The sequence below is a fragment of the Austrofundulus limnaeus genome, unplaced genomic scaffold (assembly GCF_001266775.1).
Source record: "Austrofundulus limnaeus strain Quisiro unplaced genomic scaffold, Austrofundulus_limnaeus-1.0 Scaffold906, whole genome shotgun sequence".
NCBI lineage: Eukaryota > Metazoa > Chordata > Actinopteri > Cyprinodontiformes > Rivulidae > Austrofundulus > Austrofundulus limnaeus.
This window is the reverse complement of record NW_013953308.1, coordinates 64,622-88,900: the sequence shown is the minus strand read 5'-3', so window position 1 is coordinate 88,900 and position 24,279 is coordinate 64,622. Positions and strand designations below refer to the sequence as shown.

Sequence of the window (24,279 nt, the reverse complement as noted above, 5' to 3'; positions counted from 1 at the left end):
GGGGTCCAACCCGTTACTAGCGTGGTGTACCTAATAAAGTGGCCGGTGAGTGTATATATAACTGCAAAGGCGGAAAAATCTTGAAAGTCAGTATGAAATTGGAGGTAGTTTGAGGATTCAATTTTTTATGCTTTTTAAGCTCAAAAAAGTGGTGGTCGTATTATACATGAGATCATATTATACATGAGATCGTATTATACATGAATAAATACGTATGTAGTTGTGCATTTATTGCAAGTCATATTGTCATCACAATATTAAGCACTGTTATCGCACATTGCAGTTTTTTTTACTATCATGCATATATAGCAAGTATAGTAATATAGTAATTCAATTCATGTTTTTGGTGAGTAAACAGCTTTAAAGTTGGCCATTAGTTGCCACAGCAGATTTATGCATTTGTATTGCATGAGGAAAGAAAACATTTTGTTCTACATTGGTTAAAAATGTTCTGATGATGTTGTGTTATGTTTTGCACTTACTGGATTACCAAGTATTATACACTTTGAATTATTCTAATCATCCCAAATTCACAAATCAAAAAGGTCCGACCGTAAATTGTTTGTGCTGTTGAAGTGAAGCACCTCAGTAGAAAACGTGATGAAATAAAAGGCATCAAGAATGATTTAAATGAAAATGAACTTAAATTTTGCAAAAAAATAAATAAACTTTTGATACGGTTTTCTGAATTGTTCAGTTTAATGATGTACTAATTTGTACCTTTGTGACAGTATTTTATAGTTTGCTTATTTTTTTGTAAATAGAGTAATAAAAAAGTGAAAAATTGCAGAAATTACCTAAAATACCTCAGAAGTAGCTTCCCCTTCTATGCACATTTTATAGACATCATTAAAAACATAACTATTGCAGAAATATTTTAAATTACGTACACACTATTGGAACATAGTTTGAGCAAACTGAAACAAAACTTTTATTTACAAAAAAGGCTCTATTTCTGTAAAAAAAAAATCATGCCTTTCTTCTCCAGCTTTGTTTTCTTTCACTTTTTATTTCTTTCACACGACTGAATGACTCCTCAAGCTTCTGCCCCATCTCTGAGGGGTCGGTAAAAAGATGTCAAAATATCATCTGCAGCAGGAAGTGTTGGAAAGCAGCTTCTGTCAGTTCCTCAGACAGTACAGCATCTATGTCTGACACCCCCAGTCTTTTCATCTTTGTGCTTAAAAACGAGACACGGGTTTGACTGACTTTAGGTAAATAAGTTTTCGCTTTAGAGGGCAAATGGTGTAATGTAAAAAATGTCTGTGTAAATAGTGTTGTTTTGATATAAGGAAAAAAATTACTTTGTTGCCGTGCTGCATAACCCTGAGAACTGAGAGGGCTGGAATACTGAGACTATTGTACTGCAGCAGTGCCCAAGGCTACGGCCTCCCCTCCAGGGGTCTGCTTCGCCAAACCTACTTTACATGAAGATATAATCTGTATCTTGGGCAGAAACATGGAAATAATCAATTCTTTGTTTTATTTTCCCAAAACAAACTTCAGCATAAATCCTAATAAACAAGTTTTAATGCATGAGCTCCACTTGAAGTCCCATTGCACACGAGGAGTTTATGTTCAGCACTCGCTCAAGAGACATTTTGAGGGAACACCGAATAAAAATGTGGAAAGACGGGAAAAAAACCCACAAGGAAAGAGCCAAAAGTGCATTTCCACACTGAGGAATTTGATAAATATAGACTGTGGGGTATGCAGAGGTAAAGAAGAACAAAGGAGGAAAGAGTTGGTTCGAACTGAAGCAGGATCTTTCTGCAGCCACGTTCAGAAGCTTTCAAACGAGTGCAGCGGAGGTCACACACTCACGCCTTCAGGGAACTCATCCAGCATTTGTTAACAATTAAAGGATGAAGTCCCGAACATTAAAAAGTAAAGACAAAAAGGGGAAGGAAAGAAGAAGTTCGAGCTCAAGGCAGCACGACAAGGACCCAGTTACATAACTAAAAAGCCTGTCCAAATCCTGCTCCACAGGGACTATTAAAAACGTCTCTGCTCAGAGCCTTGAGACGACAGAAAAGTGGTGTAAAAGTGAAGAAGATGGTTAGAGAAGGCGGATGGAATCATGATGCACAAGAATCTGAGAACTGAAGTGTGTACAGCACTGGCATAGCAGCAAATTACAGTTCACCATGTTCTGACTTTGGTTTAGAGAGACATTGTGTCTCCACAGGAGAGAAACATTGATATTTTCAGGACTGCTTTGGACTCTTGTACAGACTCTCCTTGGACGGCCTAATCATTTGTCATCTTCACACTCTGAATGAACTCTGAGGAAACTGCTCCTCTGCGTTTGATGATGAGCAACCTTTATTCAAAAACCACGGGTTATTCAATTAAAACAAACTCAGACAAGGTCACCCGCACCTGAACGAATTAAACAAAAACCAGCAGATCCTAAAGCACGGGGCGAGTCATTTCCTTTGTGAGGTTTACAAAAAAGCAACATGAAACTTCAAAGTTATTTTGATATTGGAGAACTGAACTGGGATGGTAATTTCAGTGACATGCTGAACCTTTGATGTTTTTTATATATAAATATTTCCCTCCTTTAAAGTAATGAGGATGTAAAAATTATTCAACCATCATCGTTCAGAATGTCTTCATGGCGTTGAACCCTTCTCCTTAAAAACAAGGTATTTTTTAAAGGAAGACATTTGTGTGTAAGTCAGGTGTGATCACAGATGGTCAGATCGACAAGGACATGATAAAATCTTTGATCAGATTGTTAAAATACATAAAATAAAATAATGCGTGCGCTGTAAACAACCATCCCCTACTGGGAAGAGAGACGTACCGAGCTGAACAAGATGGCTATAAATGAGTACTGCAGGCTTTGTGAGACAAATTTATTTTAGTTTAGAAGCCTTAACACAAACTGAATGGCGTTATTCACTTCCTCTGCTGTCATTGCTAAACTACAGGCAGACTAAAATGGCGCGGAAAATCGACATCTTTGTTCACAACTTCTCCTTCTGTTCGCTGATTGGCCCGGTTCAAACTCTACCGGAGAAATCCTTGCCCGTGGGGGACATCCCAGACGGAGCAGAGTAAGGGAAACTAGAATTGAACTGAACTGGGAAGGCAAGGGCCAGGATAGACAGACAGACGGACGGAGAAAATCAAACACTTAGCTTCAAATTTATTTTCCATTTCAGAGACAGCCTGTAAGGAAATGCTAAGTTTATCCCCTGCTTTTTATGGAATTTACTCATTTCTGAAGGTCAGTATTCAAGTAAATGTCTGAAGGAGTCGATACGTATGTTTTCAACAACAACCCTGTGGTCCTATAGTTCTAGTCTAAGGCCCCTGTTTACAAAGCAGGATGTAAATTGGGCATTCTCATGCACATAAGCAAATATCCAGTGGCTCACAAAGGAAATGAGGCACATGAATCATGGGAAAACACACAGCTTATTCACATTCATTGCAGAAGTACCCCAGGGGTGCTCCTCCTGCACATTTGTCTGCTCGGTGTCAGGGCCGCAGGCTTCCCCACGCTCAGCATAACCTCCGGTCCAAACAAAAAGCCCCGGCAATAAAACCAATGAACCAGCACACTGGACAAGGCCAAAGATAAGGCACTGCTGACAACACTTCCTAATGATTTGCAAACCGGCTTCCAAAAAATGCATAAAAACACTTGAGTTTAAAAAAATAAATGTTTCAAAGGGTTGAAATGTAACGCCAATACAAAAGCACTATGGACATTTTACTCACTGAAGCAGCTGCAATGTCAGACCGGCACTACCACAAAACACTTTTTTTTCCCCCCATCCACAAAATGACGGCGCACAAAAGCGCACACCAAAGGGTGAAAATGTACTCATTTGGGGAAAATTCTGTTCAACATCAAGCAGCGCTTTCCTCAACACTGCATGATGTAGCACCTGTGCTCCATCATATCCTAGCACCTGAAATAAGTTGCACACAGCATATATGGTAATGCATACTTTCTTGCCATTATGCAAAGTGTTAAAGGGCAGTATTTGATCTTAAAAAGCATTAGCTGGGGGGATTTAAAGCCAAAAGCTGAACCAGAACTAGCCTCAGGTGCTCACGCTAATTAACAAGTCACTCTCAGCAATTAATTTAAATGCATCTTTATGGCAGACATGTAAACTTATATTTCCTGGTGCTGAGAGAGAAAATGTCAAGCCAATAAACACCTTAATAAAACAAATGAGCATTCCAACGCAGCAATCAATGGCTGCACTTTCCCAACATGTACACTGCCTTGTATAATTAAGGGCAACAAGCTCTCCCTGTATACAGTACCATCTTAGACGCACAGATTTGCAGTGAAGCATGCCATATAAGCACTTTGTGTTCTGCTACATCTTACTCAGTGGTTTTTTTATGGTAACAAGACAAGATACTTTTTGTGTTCTTAATAAAATGTTCTTGCAAAAAGTGCAGATAACCTTGTAAGAAAAAATATTATACAATTAAATAAGCACTCCTGGTTTTAGAAAAAATGATTCAACATTGTGAAGATATTGTACAAGAAAATAAGAAATCCTTCTGGGTAGATTAGTCTCTAAGTAGGCTCCTGTTGACGGTCTAAAATACAACTCTTGGAGCTTTGTGTGCTCATGCCTCTTCACAATAATGATTTCTTATTATTCTAAAATAAATAAATAAATAAATAAATAAATAAATAAACAGGCAGGTTTTAGGTAGGGTAAATCCATGAAGCAGTTTCTACTACATTCAATGTCAGGCTTTAACGAGAACAGGGATATAGGAAAAAATTGAGAGAAATTTGACAGTCTGCCACTTGTTGCATTTAGTACCATCGATATTGATTAAAACAGTGTACATGAAAGGGTCCTCTCTGAAATTAATATATCTTGATGCACTCAGTGGCCTATGTGTTAGACATTATCATCTTCTACTTCTGGGGTGGATAAACTAAACTTAAATGATGAAACAGTACACATAACATTGCTAACATTAATTGCATATGCTCAAATGCATGTATTACAGTAGAACTCAAGTTAAATATGAATACAAAACATTTGAAGCAAACAAAAAATAAATACTTACTTTAGTTGAGTGGTCATGCAGCAGCATAAGACTCCTGCTTGGTTGTGGTCCTGGTAAATGTCTCCTATTTAGCTTTGTGCAACAGATTATGATGGTGACTTGTATTAAAATTATTCATGGCAGACAGCATCCCAAAGCAGACTAAACTCATTGGTTTGCCTTGAAATTATGTGTACAGATAGTGTACCTCATGGGAGTAATTTGTGGGGGGATAAGGGAGGTTACGACCCTCACAATAGTTTGATCCAGACAACCCCCCCCCCCCCCCCAATGGTGGACATAAAGTTACACCCTTGGTCTGTGTCTACCTCCAATTATAGGTATGAAACATGCAATTTTCTCTAATTCTCTGTCCTCCACTCTTAGTCATTGCTAACTCTCTCTTCCTCACTTGTAGAGAAGATGTGGGCTTAAGGTGTCGTCTGCGTTAGAGGTGCCATCTAGGGACAAACTGTGTCGTTGCAACCAATTCAGTTCTGACAATGACAATTTTTGTAATTTTCAAAAAATATTCTAAAAGCTGCATTGTGTGTTTTTTAAAAAAACGTTTTTAAATTAAAAATATAAAGACTGTTGTTTTAAGAGAGGGCCTCATTGGTGGGCCAGATGTGGCATGCAGGTCACCCAAAGATTTAGCTCAGTACTTCTTTTATTTTGAGTTCAAACCATTTTTGTGTTGTGAATTTGTCCATCTTGAATAAAACATTTAACTTTAATTTAGTAGAACTCTAAGCTTGTTTGGGGGATTACTATCAGATACTACCATACCAATCTTTACCTGTTTCTCTAAAATTAACTGATACTGCCATTTCTAGATTTCCAGTCTTGCTTCATTTGTCTTACCTTTGAAGTGCAGAATAATTAGATGTTTAAAGTTCTTGGCGGATGACCCGGTTGCACTTAAATGGACACTAAAAATCAATCAGTCCAGTCAGAACAGCCACCTCATGCTAATTAATCCAAATGTATTTTAAGTCAAATGGGAGGCTGTTTAAACCCGTTAACGATCTGTTTGTTTCTCCCTCTGCAAGTTTTTTTTTCACCCAATGTTTGTAAGATGACGTGAAGCGACATGATGCCTCCAACCTCCTGACAGCCTCCAACTCCTCCTCGTTAGTCAGCAAACAAATCAGCTTAATTGGCAGTGCTTTTCTGACATTGTCACAAGCAATCAGCAATTACATTATTGTTGCTTTTAATATGTTTCATCACAGTGTCACACGCCTGCAGGTATAAATTCAACTTTTCCAGTCTTCTCCTCTTAGAAGATGAAAGGCTTGAGTTTTACATCTGAATAGCACTCAACTTCCTGTATTTGTGCTGTTGTGTTTCAAAAAAGAAGGAAAACTCAAGTTGGAGAAGGTTTATAATGTTATACGTACTCCAACACATCATATTTGGAAATTCAGAGTGGGGATTTTTGTTTAATTAATCACAACAGGTCTCCTCTGGGTCCAATGCTCAAATAACAGAACTTAAGGATTATGTGTTTGATTCTTAAAAACTGAAATTAAAACTAATAAAATGCAACTAATTCATATTATATGCAGGTGTTTGTCTAATACCAACAGATTCTGATGATTTTGGAGTACAACTTCTCAAAAGAACCAAAGTAAAAAAAAAAAAATAGTGTGGCCTCCAGGACTGGGTCGGCTTTTTTATTTCTCTTGAAGAGGGACTGTTTCAGAGAGCCTGATATTCTGAGGCTTTAGTTTTACAACTGTAGCTCAGGAGGGGAGACAACTAGAAGGTCAACGGGTTGATCCCTGTCTGTTAGGAAATTGTGTGTTTTGGTAAACAAAGGGAAGGCAGCACTTTATTCAGGATTGCTTTGAACTTTATTTCACAGGGTGCTGGTGGGGGGCGCTAAAGTCCCTAATTATCCATCACATCTTTCTGGTCAAGTTTAAAATACAACACAAAAAGAGACAGGTAATTAGACACATTTTCTAATTAATTTTACCAATAATTAGCCTCTCACTGGGCTGCCACCTTATCGTGGGTGAGAGAATTATGTTGTCGGGGGCTTCATGTCCCCAGTAGGGTCATCCAAGGCAAACAGGTCCTAGATGAGGGATCAGACAAAGTACAGCCCTAAGACCCCTATGAGTACTACAGATGGACATAGTGTTCCCTCGCCTGGACACGGGTCACATGGGCCCCACTCTGGAGCCAGGTCTGGAGGTGGGGCGCGTTGGCGAGCGCCTGGTGGCCGGGTTTTCGTACATGGAGCCCAGTTGGGCACAGCCCGAAGAGGAGACGTGGGTCCCCCTTCCCATGGGCTCACCACCTGTGGGAGGGGGTGTAGGGGTTGGATGCAATGTGTGTTGGGCAGTGGTCAAAGGCGGGGGACCTTGACCCCCGCTTCGCGTGCAGGGTTCATATTAGTGGTACCTTAAATATACAACCACAATTCCAAAGATGTTGGGACACTGTAAAAAAAAACAATACGATTTACAAATCCTTTTCAACCTATAGTCAATTAAATACACTATAAAGACATTGTATTTAATGTTTAAACAGATCCTTTTTTCTTCCAAAATATTCACTTATTTTGAATTTGATGCCTGCAGCACATTACCAAAGAACTGATAGGGCCATGTTTACCACTGTGTTCCATCAACTTCCCTTTTAAACAACCCTCAACCATCTGGGAACCAATTGTTGAAGCTTTGTAGGTGGAACTCATTCCCATTCTTGCTTTTAGTTTTTGAGGATTCCTCAACTTTCCCAGTCTTTTAAGAGGGAATATTTGCAAATAAAACAAAGCTCACATTAAATATCGTCTGTGGTGTATTTATTAGAATTGAGGATGTTCATACACCCACACAGACATGAGCAAAAACATTGCCACTGATAAGACATCAGCTCCTTTGGCTAAGGAGTGATCATGTGAGCTCAGACCATCTGTTCTTTATTACAGTCTGAGGCACTGGGTTAAAAGAGAGTCAAAGTTTAACTTGACCCCATGATGTAACAGAGCTGTTATAGAACAGAACACCCAAGAAGCCATTGAGAAGCAAAAAATAATAATAAAAAAATACAAAAAAAAATAAAAAAGCACAGACATACACACTGAAGGAGCTAAATCAATACCTCCAAATTTGGCTCACACCAAAGTAAAAAGAAAAGAACCGGGAGGTTTTAAGACAGGTTTAATCTATTTCAGCACGCTGCGTGTGGCAGATACAGCGCACAACAGACAAAAAACCTTATCACAAGAACACTGGGAAGGTGCAGCTTTGCTGGTGTTCTGCATTAACACAAAAAAGTCAAGGGGTTGCACATCTGAGCAAAACTTGAGGAGAAACAGGATGTTTGTGTCATTCTGAACAAACATGAACACGTGTAAACTAGTCACATTAATCAGATAAACAACAAAACCTGCTTACTTTATTTCTTTTATTTTTACAACTGTCACAAACAAAAGAACAAGACATCTACTCTAATAGATTATACATTTTCCATTAGGTCTGCATTGAATGCTTACAAGTATGTCAAGAGTAGGCACCAAAAAAAGAAAAAAAAAAAGAAAAAAGAAAAAAGTGGGAGCATAATGGTTCTTATCAGGGATGTGCAGGTCCAGCCCAAGCATTTTAAAAAAGCGTCAGAGGGTGAAAAAGAGTGTTGGTCTTCTGCTTAAAGGCAACCACCCACTACCCCCACAAGACCACAAGTATATGCAACCAAAAATCGGCAAACTTAAAGCACACACACAGTGATGATTACTTTTCTGGCTTACTGACCCACTCTCTGCTCTGCTTCCTCAAACGAACAAAAAAGAAAAAAAAGGAGGACAAAGCAAAAAAAAAAAACATTTGTTCTCTAAAGGAAAAAACAAAACAAAAAAACACCACAATACATCATTTCACAAAGAGAAGAGTTAAGGCGCTCCGACTAGATTCATTTGGGAAAATAAAATATAAACTAAACACAAAAATGCTTCGGGAAAGTTTAATAACTGCTCCTGTACAAAAACCAAAGAAAAATCCACAACTTTACATAGGTTTACTTTCCAGCCATGTTCCGTATGTTCACTATCAGCCTCTTGCTGTACTCCACGTGATCGACAGGTATCACAGTCATCACTGTGACCTTAATCCTCGATTCATCCTGTTAAACAAACGAGAATCCATTTTTATAAGAATCTGTTTTCATTCAGCGCAACTAAAAATGTCACAAGACACATTTCCTTGTTGAACAATGCGGTACATCTCTTCACACGCACCTGCAAGTCGGTAAAGAGCACTCAGGTTGTCATGTTAACCATATGCTAACAGATTTTCTACAAAATACAAACTGAACAAATGAAATCCATCTGACTTTATTGCTCAATAATATAAAATGTTCATTTGGAATTTATTAGCAAAGAGGAACGAGCATTTCCCGTTTTCCCTACGAGACATTTGGATGAGGTATGTGTGGTGTGATGGCATTTAGCTTCCACAGCTGTCTAGACACATGGAGGTTATTTCTCCCAGGGCCATTTATCCCTGCATTTAAACAGAGGTTACACTCAATTTTTCTCCATTAAATCTTCGCTGCTGAAGTGGCTGAAATGCAACTCATCTTTCTTGGACCGGTGCCTCCTCTCTAAGATGTGCCATGCACCTTGTTTGTTTAGTATGAGCAGAAATAGAAACGTTTTATGCAAAAATGAAAAGCAGTTTGATTTTTTTTCCACCTTTAGATAAGATGTGAACCACTTATTGCCTTTGTGTACTCCATTTGAAGATAGAAAGGCATCTAAATGATACCTTGTGAAGAAAATATTTTTCTTTGACCTACATAAGGGAAATACAACACTCGTTAAAGAAGTGACTGCCACAGCTGATAACTTGTAGTTGTGAGAAGGAGAAAATTAACTCAAAAGAAGGACTGCAGGTGTCTCTGTTGAAGTAATATGGGGTCTAGATGCAGGGGCCAGTACATGCTTGTAAGCAGCGCCACAGGCAGTTAGGATGCTGAGCTGACTGTGACAGAGACAGTGGCCTCTTCTGTGTGTGGAAGGCGGATGCTGCCTCTGGCTTGACTCCAAACTTCCTGCTCAGAGTCCCAACCCAATCAATTCTTTTATGTTTCGCTCAAAACAAACCTCCATTTGTGTGGCCTACAGGAAAGAGTGACCGCTGCTAAGCTGTGTGTGCATCCTTCACAAAGCAACTAAAAACCAGCAGCGTGTTGAGATAAACACCGTTTTGATGGTGGAAAAAAAAGTCAGATAGTTAAGAGAATGAAAAGAAAAAAGAAATGTGTTCTTACCGGTGAGTATTTTCACCTCATTTTAAAGAAATTAAAAATAAAATAAAAAAGGAAGGTCAAATGATTAGCTATTTCCCCCCACCTTCTGTCTATAATTTACCAAGTGAACATATGCAGTCATTCATCTGTGCATGTTTGTATGGAGGACTGAAATTGACATAATTAAAATTAAAAGAAATGTATAACATGTCCCAATAAATAAAAAAATGCACTTAAAATGCAACAATAAAAAAAACTTTACCTCATGTTTTATAACTTAATTGATCTTCATATTTATTTTTCCAGCTTAGTTCCAATAAATTATATATTTTAGCACATAATTTAAATTTTAGGATTCATGTTAAAATCAATTGTGCCTGTGCTCCCTCGGTTTAGCAACTAATGCTGGGAACAGAAGTTAATTTAATGCAGTGTCAGAATCAGTTCATTAAAATTACTTCTCTTTATTTCTATGTGTTGTTTTTACATTTTTCTGTTCTGCATGCACATTCAATATGCACAGGGATCATGCTCCTTCCTGTCTGATGACCAATAGAGGGGCTGACCCAAGAAGGGCAGCCCACCTTATGTGCATGAGGCAGAAAGAGATATAATCCTAAAAAGGAATAGAGATATATAAAAGAGACAAATGCATTTACAAGTAAAATGTAAAACAATATATATTTTTAAAACAGTAAAATGTTAATTATGTTTTAAAATATATAATTTGTTGAAACTAAGCTATAAATAAATGTAAAAGGTCAATTAAATTATAAAACATGAGGTAAAATTTTCCTTTTTAAAATTAACTGAGGCAAGTTTATTTATTTATTCATTCATTCATTCATTTATTTATTTCTGCTTTTAATTTTTAATTATGCCAGTTTTGGTCCTCCATATGTTTGAATATGAACTAAAATAATTGCCACTCTGATTATACTTACATTATACGTTTCCAGCTTCACTCTGTTTTGGAAGACGTAACTTTTGAAGTTTGCACGCTGGAAGATTTCATCAAACGCAGCTTCATTCTGAAATATAGATGAATAAAATAACATTTCTCAATCAAATGCAGCACCTCATTTATGCAGAATGACACGTCTGCTTGGAAAATAAATTCAAAGAAAACTGCTCTAAAAATATAAAACAAAAAAGCACTTCTTTTTTTTTATTGTTTAGAAGTTTATTGACAGAAATAATCAGTTCGGTGAAGCAGTTTTGATATTCTGAAAGGACAGTCTCACCGAGTCCTTGAGCTGCCCCAGGTAAGCTGCATTCTGGCCCAGAATGGTCTCTGCGCTCTCCTGGAAGCAAGTCACCCACTGGTTGTCCATATAATCCGCCATGTTGGCCTGATAAATGCACAGGGGCAAAACAAGTGGCAACGGTAAATGGAAATAACATGCAACTGTTTTGTGACGGTTTGTTGGCTTTACTTTTGAATTTTTGAAGTGTGATGTTTTTTTGATAAAGCAGTAAAAGGGACAATCTAAATCCTGCTGGTAAGTCTGGCAAAACACAGAGCATTGCTGTTGGTTTACACGTACGCACAGACGGTGTGGAAGCAGATTCACAACTTATTCTTTAGCTTGTGAAAAACAATATGTCAACTGGGGAGAGGAACAAAACAAAAGCTACTTATTTCAGACGCCTGGTTTTTATAGTTTTCTTACTGACTGACTTTATTCATTCTTTTTTAAGAGAATGGTTGTTTTGTATAAAAGCCGAGAAAAATGACTGTTGATGTGTGCACGCTCTGTGAAATAATGGCACTGTAATGAATTGTGCAATATTTAACCCAAAAAAAAAAAAAAAAAGCCTACAGACAATCTAAAATGTGAGTTTCATTATGTCTCTGACATGGCTTTCACATTTCTAAAAATAATTGCAGAAAGCAGTTTGAGGCTAAGTTGTAAAACAAACAGCGGGCCATATGGGGGGGAAGAGGGGATTTGGCTTGAAGGAGAACATTCCCTACAACACAACACAAGCACTATGTCTCAGCACAAACCTAGTTTGAAGCACAGAAACAGGCATTTAAAATGTGTGCTTTTGTGTCAGTACAGGTGTAGAACAGGTGAAAAGAGCTGTAGGAAAATCGCTGCTGAGTCTCTTACAGATAGGATGAGGCGGTATTTGAAGTTGGGAAACTCTTTATCACACTTCTCACAGCGGAACATGCCATTTTGCAGGTCAATCACTTTTTTGTTGCATTCTTGGCTTGGACAGGCCTGATAAAGGCAATTCTCCTTCCGGATATATACTATTGTGGCTACGCAGCTGAAGTAGTCAGCCTAAAAAAGAAAAAAAAAAAAAGAAAGAAGCAAACCATTATCTATATGAACAAAATTTCAAATTACATGCACTTTTACAAGATACACTCTTCATGTCCTCATGACCCTTATGCTATCTGGTAAACATGTTGACAAAACTGTATGTTTATCACATTAATGGCATTTTCAGGAGTACTAAAAGAGCCGTGCACAGCCAGTAAGAAACACTTTAACAACTGGTATAAGTGCCAACTAGGATTTGCTGACAAAGATGGAAACTAGCAAAAGAGCTGTTGCATTTGTAGGGAGGAAGCAAACTTTACAAATCTATTGTGCGTCAACAGCCTTTAGGAAATGAAAACAAAAACAAGTGACATGGGTTGGACAGAAGCTGATGAATATAAAAAAAACATTTGGCTGTGCTGAAACTTGAAGAGGAAATGCCTGAACATGAGCAAATAGGTCACGCAACCTGTCTGTTGTGCAGCTGCACCCCAACATCTGGCTGATAGTGTCCCACCTTTTGCAAATCCCTGGAGAAATTCCCCAACAGAGGAAATCTGGGCCACGGCACGCTTTGATGAAGGATAACAATGCTCACTCAAGCTCATGTTAGTGTTTTGTGTCATGAAATGTTCATAGTAATGAGTTTTTTTTATAAATGGGGGGGGGGGGAGTAGTGATCCTCACATCTTCAGATAGATAAGTGAAATAAAGTAGACTTTATTTAGAATCCAGACCAAAGATTTTCTTTGCCATTTTGATTTAACAAAGGCGACAGGGGTGGTCAATGGCAAACTAAAAAATATATTTGTATATAGCAATCCTTTTTAACTTCACAGCTGCCGCCTAAGCTGATTGTTTTGACTTACAGAAAAAAAAACGTCCTGCCCAATCTAAACGCCAACGTTCATTATCTTTCATGAGGTCTAGCTAATAAATGTCTCCTATTAGTGTGAAATTGATCAGTGCTAAGAGGGAAGCCAAAAAATAAAAACTTGCTTCTTTTCATGCCTTTGTGACAAGATCTTACAAGCTCAGTGTCAGGCCTACAAGAGGAAGGTGTCCACTTATTCTCACAAAGGGCACACATCAGTGTGATGGCACAAAGACTGTGACATAAACAATTAATTGTAACAAGCTTTAGTTGGCAGAGGTTTTAAGAGGCTTGACCTGCCTGCCCCTGTTTATGATTTGTTAAATTTGAAGCCTGCCTCTTTCATGCATCGGTTTTCATCATGTCATCCTGAGGAAGAACATAGTGCCTGAATATGATGATAAAAATGTACAGATTTCACTTAAATTGGACCAACAATCAGGATTTGAGCAAGGGGACTTAAGAGGGGAACAGAAGTACTTGAGCTGCACTGTTAGCCTTCTATAGTACACTGAAAGAAACAAACAAAAAAGTATTGCCTATGAGAAAACCTTCACCTCAAAGCATACAAGAGAATAATTAGGACATTAGAAAAATGGCAGGGTTACTTGCAGCTCTAGGCAGAAAGAAAAAGTCCTCTGAATACAAAACTTGATGCTACTCCTTTATAAAAACGTGTTTTTCAAACTAATACTAAATAATAACCTTTGCTCCTGTTTAATGCATTTACTTGCACTACATGAACTACAGTACTGAGTCACACATGACCATCTTGGAAGCATTTCTACAAGATTTCGGAGTTTTTTTTCTGTGGGGATTTGTGCCCATTCGTTCTGTACCAAAACCATGTCTTTAAATGTCTTAATTTGTGTACTTGGGCACACGAGTGTGTATTTTTGTGGCAACACTCAGAGTCTTCCACAAAGTTGAAAGTATAGCATTGACCAAAATATATTGGTATGCTGAAGCATCCATCACTAGAACTAAAATGGCTAAACCCAAACTGAATAAAACACCCAAAATCAATAATTAAAAGGTGTGCACTTTTTATGTCAATTTAGTGCATTTGGGTTTGTTTGTTTGTTGTCGTCAACAAGACATAATGTATTCAGAACTACCACCAAACAACACACCTCTAGTGTCTCTCTGTCTTTTATACCAGTTTCAAAAGGTTTTCATGTATCCATTCACAATTATTTCTATCTGGTAATTTTCTAAGTTTAAATAAAATAGTTTTAATATACCACTTGTGCATACAAGAAAGAAAAAGAAGGTTGAAGAAAACATATTACTTGACTCATCTCAGGACAGTCATTTCATTACAGGGTGCAGGAAACAGACCCTATGCATTCTTCATAATCAATACCAAAGATAAATGTGACTTTCACTACGAATATCCAACAAGACTATGAGAACACCAAGGATGCACTGGAAATAATGAGCATGGGGAGATAAATGTTACTTGGATTATAGGACATAACCAGTGGTGCAGTAAAATTATGTGTTATTGATTATAAAAAGTCATCACACCAAGAGTACACTAAATTGCTTTTAAATAGAAAGGATAGTAAACATATACTGTTAAACATACTATGATAATCTGTAATGTGTTTGGGTTTACAAAAACCTTAACCTGCTTGAATGTGAGCCCTCTCATATTTATCATTTGGAATTCATTAAGGATCTTTCAGCTTGTCCTTGAACATCTTCAGAGTCATTCCTGAATAACAATATAACTAGTGTTACCGTGCTGCTAAAATTCAACCGTGTCCATGCAAAGCTGTGCATGTGCGTACCTTTTCTCCATGTCCCAGATGCTCGGTCTTAACGTCAGACAAAGTCTTCCAGGTGAACTGCATGCTCATGCCGCCACCTCTCTCTGTCAGAGAATGCCCAACAATAGTGTGGCCATCCTTGTCATACCTACAGAAGGAGAGCACAAGTGGGTGAAGATTTGACCCCAATTAAAGTAAAGCATGTATATTCTTCAAGCTGAAAAATCAAAAGTATGTATCATGTTGATGTTTAACTAAAGCAAGGCATTTAGCTTAAAACAAGGTATTCAGACCAGGCAAAAAACACAAAAAGCTATTAAAATACGCCCAATTTTCTTCATGAAAAACTTTTTTCTCCCATCAACAAATCCAATGGAAAAACTTGCCACATTAGCATCCAATGACCATCAACCAATGGATAGCATGTAAAATGTAAAAATAGATACATTTATTAAGTGGATATTTTCTAAAGATCTATGTGTAGGATGTTATACCATTATCTAGAAATAAAAATAAATAAATAAAAAACAAAAAATTGGTACTAACTGAACCACATTTTTTCCATTTTCATAAAAAGTGTGAGCTAAGATGGCAGTGTTTAGTATAAATAACTTGTTTTAAGGAAACAATAACGCAATTATTAATTTTGTATAACTACACCAAAATAATGTATCAATAATATGAACTTTTATCACTTTATGGACTTAATAACTTTAGTTCAACTTGAGTTTTGATATAATCTTTTAAAAAACAGAACAGAATAATCCATTTTAACTATCTGAACCAGAGCATGAGGCACAACAGTCTGTTTGCATAGACTGCTGGCTGTCCACAAAAGGAAAACAAACAAAATAACACTTATTCCAAGTAGAGAATCTGTTTGTGTTTGTCAAAGCAGAAATGGCTCATCAGAGAGCAAGAAAGTCTGAGACTTAAAATGAATCATCTGTAGAGGGACAGATGAGCTGGTCTATGTCAGGGCTGTTATGGAGATAGAAGAACCCCATTTTAATGAAATATTCTCAATAACTTGTAAAAGGCAAGAGAGGAAAAAAGGCAGGATAAAAACAAAAATGGGTGGACGCAATGCAGTGTTTTTGTAGAAAAAAATAAAGAAATCAGTTTAAAATGGTCAGAGATCAGCAGAGCTTACTAATCTGCCACAAGGCGGAGTGCCAAGCAAAGGGAAGGTTGGGTTGTAAATATGGGGAAAGCGTGACTTACTCCTGGAGGCATGACTAATTGAAAAGATCCCACATGAACAATTCTGACTGTGGCCTGCACAACACACAACGCTGACGATTTCCTACTCTTGACAAATGTGAGCAATTCTTTCTGGAAGCACCAATTTCCTCAGCTGCGTACCTGCAAAGACTGGCTTTAATTAAACCTGCACCCACTAAAGAGCTGTGACAAAGACTTGATAAAAAGGCAATGCTAATTTCTGCAATCACTTGAGATGTCAGAAGATGGATGCTATACAGAGAAAAAATCATGTAGTGACGCAGCAGCATTCATTAAAAATGCATCACAATTTAACATGGCTGCTCTGGATACCTGATTTCACATATGGTCTCAAAAAAAAAACTACCAAAATACTCAACTACATGTCATTATGACAGCATCAGGGGTGAAAATGAAGTTGGTTTTAAAAATCATACAAACAAGGGGCACAGATACAACTAATTGTGTGGAGAAGTTAATTATAGAGAAGAGACAAAGGAAGATTGATCACAGTTCACAGGAAATGTAGAACCGTCAATTTAAAGCTGTTGGACTTTACCTTAAAACAAAAGGTTTTTAGAAGAAACCATCTGCAGACAGACAGGCACTCGTACACACCACAAACATGTCAAATGTCAGTGTGTCAATGAACAGAGACAGTACAGGAGCTGAGATGTGTCTGAGGAAGAGCCATGAAGGGGTGGGGGGGGGGGGACTCACACTAAGCAGTGTTCTCAGCTCCAGGATAAGAATCACATGCCTAAGCCAAGAGTGGCAAACACACAACAAACATGCTCCATCTTGTGTGTGACATTGTTAGTCCTTCATCTGTAGGAAAGAACGTGATGTCAAATATGAAACTTACTGTGACAAGCCACAGTGTTTAAAGATGTAAACAAGAACAAATGTACACTAATCAGCCACCACCACTGGTTTTCTTTATGCAACCAAAGTTGTACTTTGTACTTAATAGTATTGTAGTACTTGAGACCGGTCTTGGTCTTAAGACCGGTGTCAAGACCACTTTTTGATGGTCTCGGACTCGACAGCATTTGGACTTGGTCTTTTTTCGGTTTTGGACATTGAGGACTCAGAATTTTATTTCAAGAACACAACTGTGGAAATATCACTAAATAGCCAGATTATTGTCCAATTTATTAATTAACATTCTTACTTTCATTGGATCTGACCATATAACATTCTCCCAGTACTCTTCTGGAACATCCAAATGCTCTCTAGTAAACTTCAGATGGGTTTCAGCAGGGGGACACGTCAGGCACTGCAGAATCTGAGTCCCTGGCAGCATAGTGACGGTAGCCTTTGTTACTTTGGTCCCAGCTTTCTGCAGGTCATTCACTATCCCCCTGTGTGGTTCTGGGATTTTTGTTCACCGTTCTTGTGATCATTTTGACCCCACAAGGTGAGATCTTGTGTGGAGCCCCTGATCGAGGGACATTATTCAAAATTCAAAAATACTTTATTGATCCCAGAGGGAAATTAAGTAAAAAAAATATCAGCGGACTTGTAGATTTTCTAATTTTTCTGATTATTGCTCCCCTAGTTGATTTCTTCACACCAACTTTTTTCCCCACTGTACATGTGTACAGAATACTCCATCTTTTAGGACACTAGTTTTTTTTTTTTTTTTTCTTTTCTGGTCTTGTCTCGTCTCGCCCTCGACTTGGTCCACACCCTAAAAGTCTTGGTCTTGTCTCGGTCTCGAGACACTGCGGTCTTGGTCTTGACTTGGTCTTGGGTTAGGTGGTCTTCACTACAACACTAGTACTTAAGGCACTGACACAGAAAACCTCTGAATATAGACAGCAGGACATTAAGCATCTCAATCATCAAAGCTTAAATATTGAATTTAATAACTGCAATCTTAAAGAGACTAACAGAAACATTACCAAATCATGCACAAAGGCCACCCATAAGGTCTTCAATCCTATTTTGTATTTGAGGAATGACATTTTAGAACATGCAAATTGCCATTTTACATTTTCATTTAAGTTTCTATAGTAAGTTTGAAAGCTTCATTTCACCATTATTTGTAAACAGTAATAAGAAGGTCAAAACCTTATTTTTTTTAAATCCTGACTATATGGCTCTCTGCCACAATTCACAGCTCAGTGTCAACTACCAACAAAAAAGAAAGTCTGTTAAAAAAATGATGAACCTAGTATTATAAAATGAAATAATGGTGAAATATCTGAGGTTGACTGCATTAAGGACTAAGAATAACCCTCCAAAACAATGAGGAAACAAAAGGAGTAATTGCTCAGTCTGACGGTTTAGAGAAAAGCAGCGTGACTAAATGTGCTGTTGCCACCTAATGGACAACTGCATCCCTACAGCTTGATCAAAGTAAAGTTTTTATGTTGTTTCAAGCTTTTGAAAAATAATTTCCAAAAGATGCAGCAAAACACAAGATTGAGCTACGGTCAAGATTATTAGTGCCTGGCGAAGCATCCTTATAAAAACATTAAAGCCAAATTTTTTCCCTGTAAGATTAATTAGTGATTTGTTAAAGGGCTACTCCTTAGCTTTTCAAATGAGCATGCTTGCAAGTGCTGAGCAACACCCCTAATGCCTCTGCATGAGTTTAAGACAACAGCCCACAAAGGATGAACTATTCATTTGAAGGAGTCCCAAAGGTCTGCACCAAAAACAGTCAAATTAAAATGCCTCTGCAGCAATAAAGCAACGTTGTTTCAGCAGCCTTGGCTGTACAGTTAAGGGAGAAAGGCTTTAGGCTCTTGTGAGCAGAATTCAAAAAACACATCTTAAAACTTATATAAAGTTTAACAGATTTTTATATTTTGGTTCTCATAATTCCAATCTTATGAAACAAGAAATAATTGAGACCAAGGGTGATGACCAACATACACCACAGCTAGCAGTTATTAAGCACACTAACAAATGACTATATTAATAATGATCTCTAAGGGTGTATTCACACCAGGAAAGTCCTTCGGTTCTTTGGACTTGTTTGGTCCGGACCAAAAGTGGACTTTATTTTTTTTCGTTTGGTGCAGTTTGCATTCACATTGTGCTTTTTTGCAAACGAACTATAACTTGTAAACAAAGCCACGAGGGTGACGATCATTGCTCCCACTGGACAGAAAGGATGGGGGCGGGAGAGAGAGCACAGACCCAGAAAAAAACAAGGAAGTCCTGCATGCTGTGGTTCTGATGTGCACATTTTTGCTGATAGTACAACTGCAATAGCATTTAAAATGTCAGAAGCAGCAAATTTAATGGTGGATTCGTGATGATATTCTAATTTTGGAGCGACATCAGTAAATGTGTCCCACAACCCAAAGGAGACGAGGTGCTCTGCGTGTTCTGACCCAAAACATGCTGCCAGCAGAGCTGCTAACAGGAGACGACAAAACAGGTATGATTTCAGGTTTTTTAGCTCAGCAACGGTGGCCCGTAAAGTCCAAAAAGGCGCATGTTTTATGCAGTTGGTTCGGTCCGGTCTGTATTCACACCAGAAGCAAACTGAAGCGAATCACACCAGAGTTCATTTGGAAACTAACCGAGACCACCTCAAAAAGCAGGTCTCAGTCTGGTTGTTTGATCCGCACAAGAGTTCACATGAGCGTATTCACACCTGCACAAAAAGTCTGGACCAACGCTGGAAACGAACTCTGATTCGTTTAAAGCGGACCAAATTGTCAGGTCTGAATACAACCCAAGAAAGCATCAAAAAAGGAGCAACCGGCTAATAAAAATGGCATTCTCTCTTCAGCTTGTCCACAACTGTACAACAGCTCTCAAACACAATAATGATCTCGTCTTGGCTCCAGGTCTCACACAGATCGACTTGGATTGAGTGTAATGAGTCAGGTCTTGTCTCCTTCCATCTGTGACTTTTAAACAGTTCATTAGTGCATGTTTAAAAACCTGCAGGAATCCACTACTTAGAGAAGACCCTCACTGACCAAGCCTTTGTCTGCCGAGGAAACCAACAAAAGGATGCCAGGTTCATTAACTTTCACTGTTTAAATGTGGACAAATGTCATTAAAAAGAGAATGTCTACAAAAATCCATGCTTGAAGTAGTTAAAGGAACACAAGTAAACAACAGCACAGGATCCTAGAGTGATCTTAATTAAGTAATTTTTATCCCAATGAAACAGTAAAATACTCCCAAAACAAAGACTTAACAGAAGTTTACACAGGCTGTCATTGAGAGAAATCCAATTAAATTGTTTGTGTTGAATTTTAATAAAACGAGTTGAGCCAGATTATCAAGAAGCAGTAAAATGACCTGTCAGTGCATCACAGACCAACATGTTATTTTACACCTTAAAATGAATTTTAAACATAAAAACACAAGATGATCCTAACAATATTGGGTTATGCAATACCCAAGACCTGCTTGGTTTTATATTTTGGCCTTTTGGAAAATGCTGTATTTAAAAAAGATTTTTTTTGTGTAAGATTCTGCTGGTGGCTGTTAAAAAGTCATCACCAGAAAATAGTGCCAATCTGAACGTCCTACATTAAAAGGAATGGACACAGACATAAATTCAATATTTGAGACTGAGATCTTAACACACAGACTAAGGACAGAGGAAGAACACCAGGACAAAATGGGGGGGGGGGGGTGGACAAACTTCACACCAACTACAGGATTAAACATGGATATAAAGGGTCACTTTGTGTTATGTCTAATGAAAAATCTTCCCCCAGTGTTCAGTTTCTTTAAGCTCCATTGTATTTTAGAACACATCAACGAGAAAAAAAATCTAATTAAAAACATGGTGCCTAATTACTGTTATTCTTCTTCAACACATTTATAACACATACGTAGGTAATTTCTACTGTGTAAGAGAAAACAAGTACAAAAATAAAACACACAAAAAATGTTTGATTCAGCACAATCACAGTCTGGATTTCATTTAATTTAGAAAGGCAATTAGACTAAATGAAAAATAGTTTTTTCACAGATTAACCATGATTTCCATTTATATGTAATGCTTCATTGAGGCACCCCCACATCATGGCTGATGGGGAAAAGCTAATCCTGATAATGAGAATCAGAGCATGCAGTCATGCAACTTGAAAAATGAAAACCTGCCATTTAAATTCCAAATATTTTGATTTTAACAGAAATGTCTCCATGGAATAAGTGACTCTACAGCTGGTGAAATCAATTTTAAATAAAAAAAGGTACCAGGGCAATAAATGCATGGTATATTTAACACTTACAAGGAGTGCTGTAAATATAAAAAAACATCCAGTCTGTTTTCTACAAAATCTGTGGCTCACTTACCAGCCTCTGAGCTTGTACGCCTCGGGGATATCTGGGTTGACCAACAGGGTGCTGTTGAAGGATGTAGAAAGCGACCGGCCTCCAAACTCTGAGACTTTTGCACCCTTAATGGCAACAATTGGCTGTGCAGAACCGTCAAAGTTTTCTGCCTACAGTTATCCCCAACAATAAAACAAAATGTCATTAAGCCTCCTGTGTTCAATCCATTTAACACTTTACAAAGTTAGATTTATGATCAACAACAAAGCACTTCATCACACTTATTACTAGGGGTGGGAATCTTTTACTCTCTCACGATTCGATTTGATTCTGATTTTTGGGGCCACGATTCGATTCAAAATCGATTTTTCATTCAAACCTGATAATGTGAGCCCCATTTGGCATGTTTCCAAAGTGCTTCATCTTCATTTTGCAAACCTTGCACAAAGTGAAGCTCATGTCAAACTCGGACTCATTCAGTAAAAACCAAAATGAGCCCAAATCTTAACATTCAATGAAGACAGGGGTCAGTTGAAGCTCTCTTTCCTCCAGTTTTGTAGTTTCCTCTTTGTTTTGGTGCTTTCTGCACATTTATGTTCCAGAAGCAGCTGCGTGATGACGTCAGGATGTCCCATGTAGTTACAAAATGGAGGCTGATGGCCATTGGATTTGCTTTATTTATTTTATTTTATTATTGTTATTATTTTTATTTTTTTCATTTATAAAAATCGATTTTGGGACATTTTAAATCGATTCTGAATCTTTGTAAATGAGAATTACGATTCTGATGTAAAACGATTCTTTGGTGCAGCCATACTTGTTACTGCTGACACACAGTTCACTTCAGAATGATTAGAATAGTTTTATTTTTATCAAGCAAACTTCATAATCTTTTAATATGACTTACTAGAATGACCTGCAGATGTTAGAGGAGAAATAAGAATGGTGGAAAAATGAGTGTGCATGTGTATACTCTATGTCCAAAGGTGAGGTGGGTAAATCCTTCTGATTTTCAAATGAAATATTTGAACAATTATGTCGCATTGCTGTTGTTCTTCATTACAATCATCTACACATCTTGTGCATTTTATCAAATCCTACAGGATATGAACTTCCTATCAAATATAAAACAGAACAAGGGGTTTTTGTCAAGAGGGAACAAACAATTATAGGCTCAGTGCAGATAAACAACTTGAGGAATTCACTTAGTTATTTAAATCAAGAAAATTAAAATTTGACTACTGTTAAACCAAAGAATGTGCACTCTATTAGGATTGCTGATCTAAGAATGAGAATGTACAGTATTCTAAGTATGGCACAGATTCAACAGCCTTAACAAGGGAAAAGGTCTAAACCCTCATTACTCACCTCCTCTCCCCACAGTGTGAGCATCACCATCTTCCCGGACATGTCCATCAGAGTTATTGTCCTCTTAGATACTTCGCGATTATTCTTCGTTGTGATGCGGGTCATCTCGTCCACACTCTTGCACACTCCGATCACATCTGTAATCCAGAACAAATCAGCGTTTCACAAATGAAACGAGACACTGTTTGTGTTTCTGTTAATAAACACCTGATTCTACGTTTGCAGTCTTGGTGAGTGCATCTAAAGTGGCTCATAAATTAATAATCTAAAAGAAATAAAAATAAAAAAATGTTGTACAGTTTGTCAAGCTCCCTAAACGCAAATTTGAACTCAGCTGGCACAAAACTAATAGAAGAGAATTAAGAGTCCCGTGTGATTAATCTTACTTTCCACTTGCATCATAAAAGCGGTTTTGCTTCAACAATCAGTAGTAAATACATCCATACTATGAAAGACACAATAAATGAGTTTAAACATTTTTTACAGTTCATCAAAGACACTTTGTTACAGTTACATGATGAGTGCTGATTCTGTTCCCAGGAGAGACAGAAATGGAATGTTATAAACCTTTGATGAAGATTTAGTTTTAACTTTTGTTTGTTTTTCTTCCCCTGGCATGTGAGACACACAATCTCAGACTGGTCTTGTTGACAAACGTGATCCAGCACAAGATGTGAAGCTATTGTTTGTAAAAGTGAAAGAGCAGCTTTATCACCATTAGTCATCTTTTAATTCTAACCCCTTTCAACCCTAACCCTGATCAGATTTATATCCAAATATTAAAATGTACGCTTATGGTAATATGTAGGAGGGAAATTACTCCAAGCACAATTCAAGATGCAATCTTTAATCAAAGAATTATATGAATAGTCTTTATTCAATCATTAATTCATGTATAAGCCTCTGTCGTAGCATGCAGTCTATTTGCACCACAGACCACTGCAGTAATCGGATTTAATAAGACAAATTTTATCTCCACCAGTATACAGCAATTACCTCAATCCTTCAGCGTTCTAGTCACCACCCTGCACAACAAATTGTACACATAATAGCTAATTATAGGAAGCTTAGAGAACACCTCTGCAGGATTTGGGCTGAGCATTAGCTGGTTTGTGTTTTTTACCACACACACACACACACACACACACACACACACACACACACACACACACACACACACACACACACACACACA

The 24,279-nt window shown here is 37.7% G+C and overlaps 1 protein-coding gene across 1 annotated transcript in view; it reads right to left on the bottom strand.

The window, feature by feature from the left end:
• Positions 1–7,844: 7,844 nt before the first annotated feature.
• Positions 7,845–24,279, bottom strand: part of rpa1 (replication protein A1) — a 26,059-nt gene continuing 9,624 nt past the window's right edge. The window contains exons 11-17 of the mRNA XM_014029454.1: positions 23,085–23,221; positions 21,738–21,886; positions 15,252–15,378; positions 12,423–12,599; positions 11,550–11,657; positions 11,250–11,336; positions 7,845–9,177 (exon numbers count right to left, since the gene is read on the bottom strand). Coding sequence (XP_013884908.1) covers positions 9,073–9,177; positions 11,250–11,336; positions 11,550–11,657; positions 12,423–12,599; positions 15,252–15,378; positions 21,738–21,886; positions 23,085–23,221 — 890 coding nt within the window. The 3' untranslated portion in view covers positions 7,845–9,072. The remainder of the gene's footprint in view (positions 9,178–11,249; positions 11,337–11,549; positions 11,658–12,422; positions 12,600–15,251; positions 15,379–21,737; positions 21,887–23,084; positions 23,222–24,279) is intronic.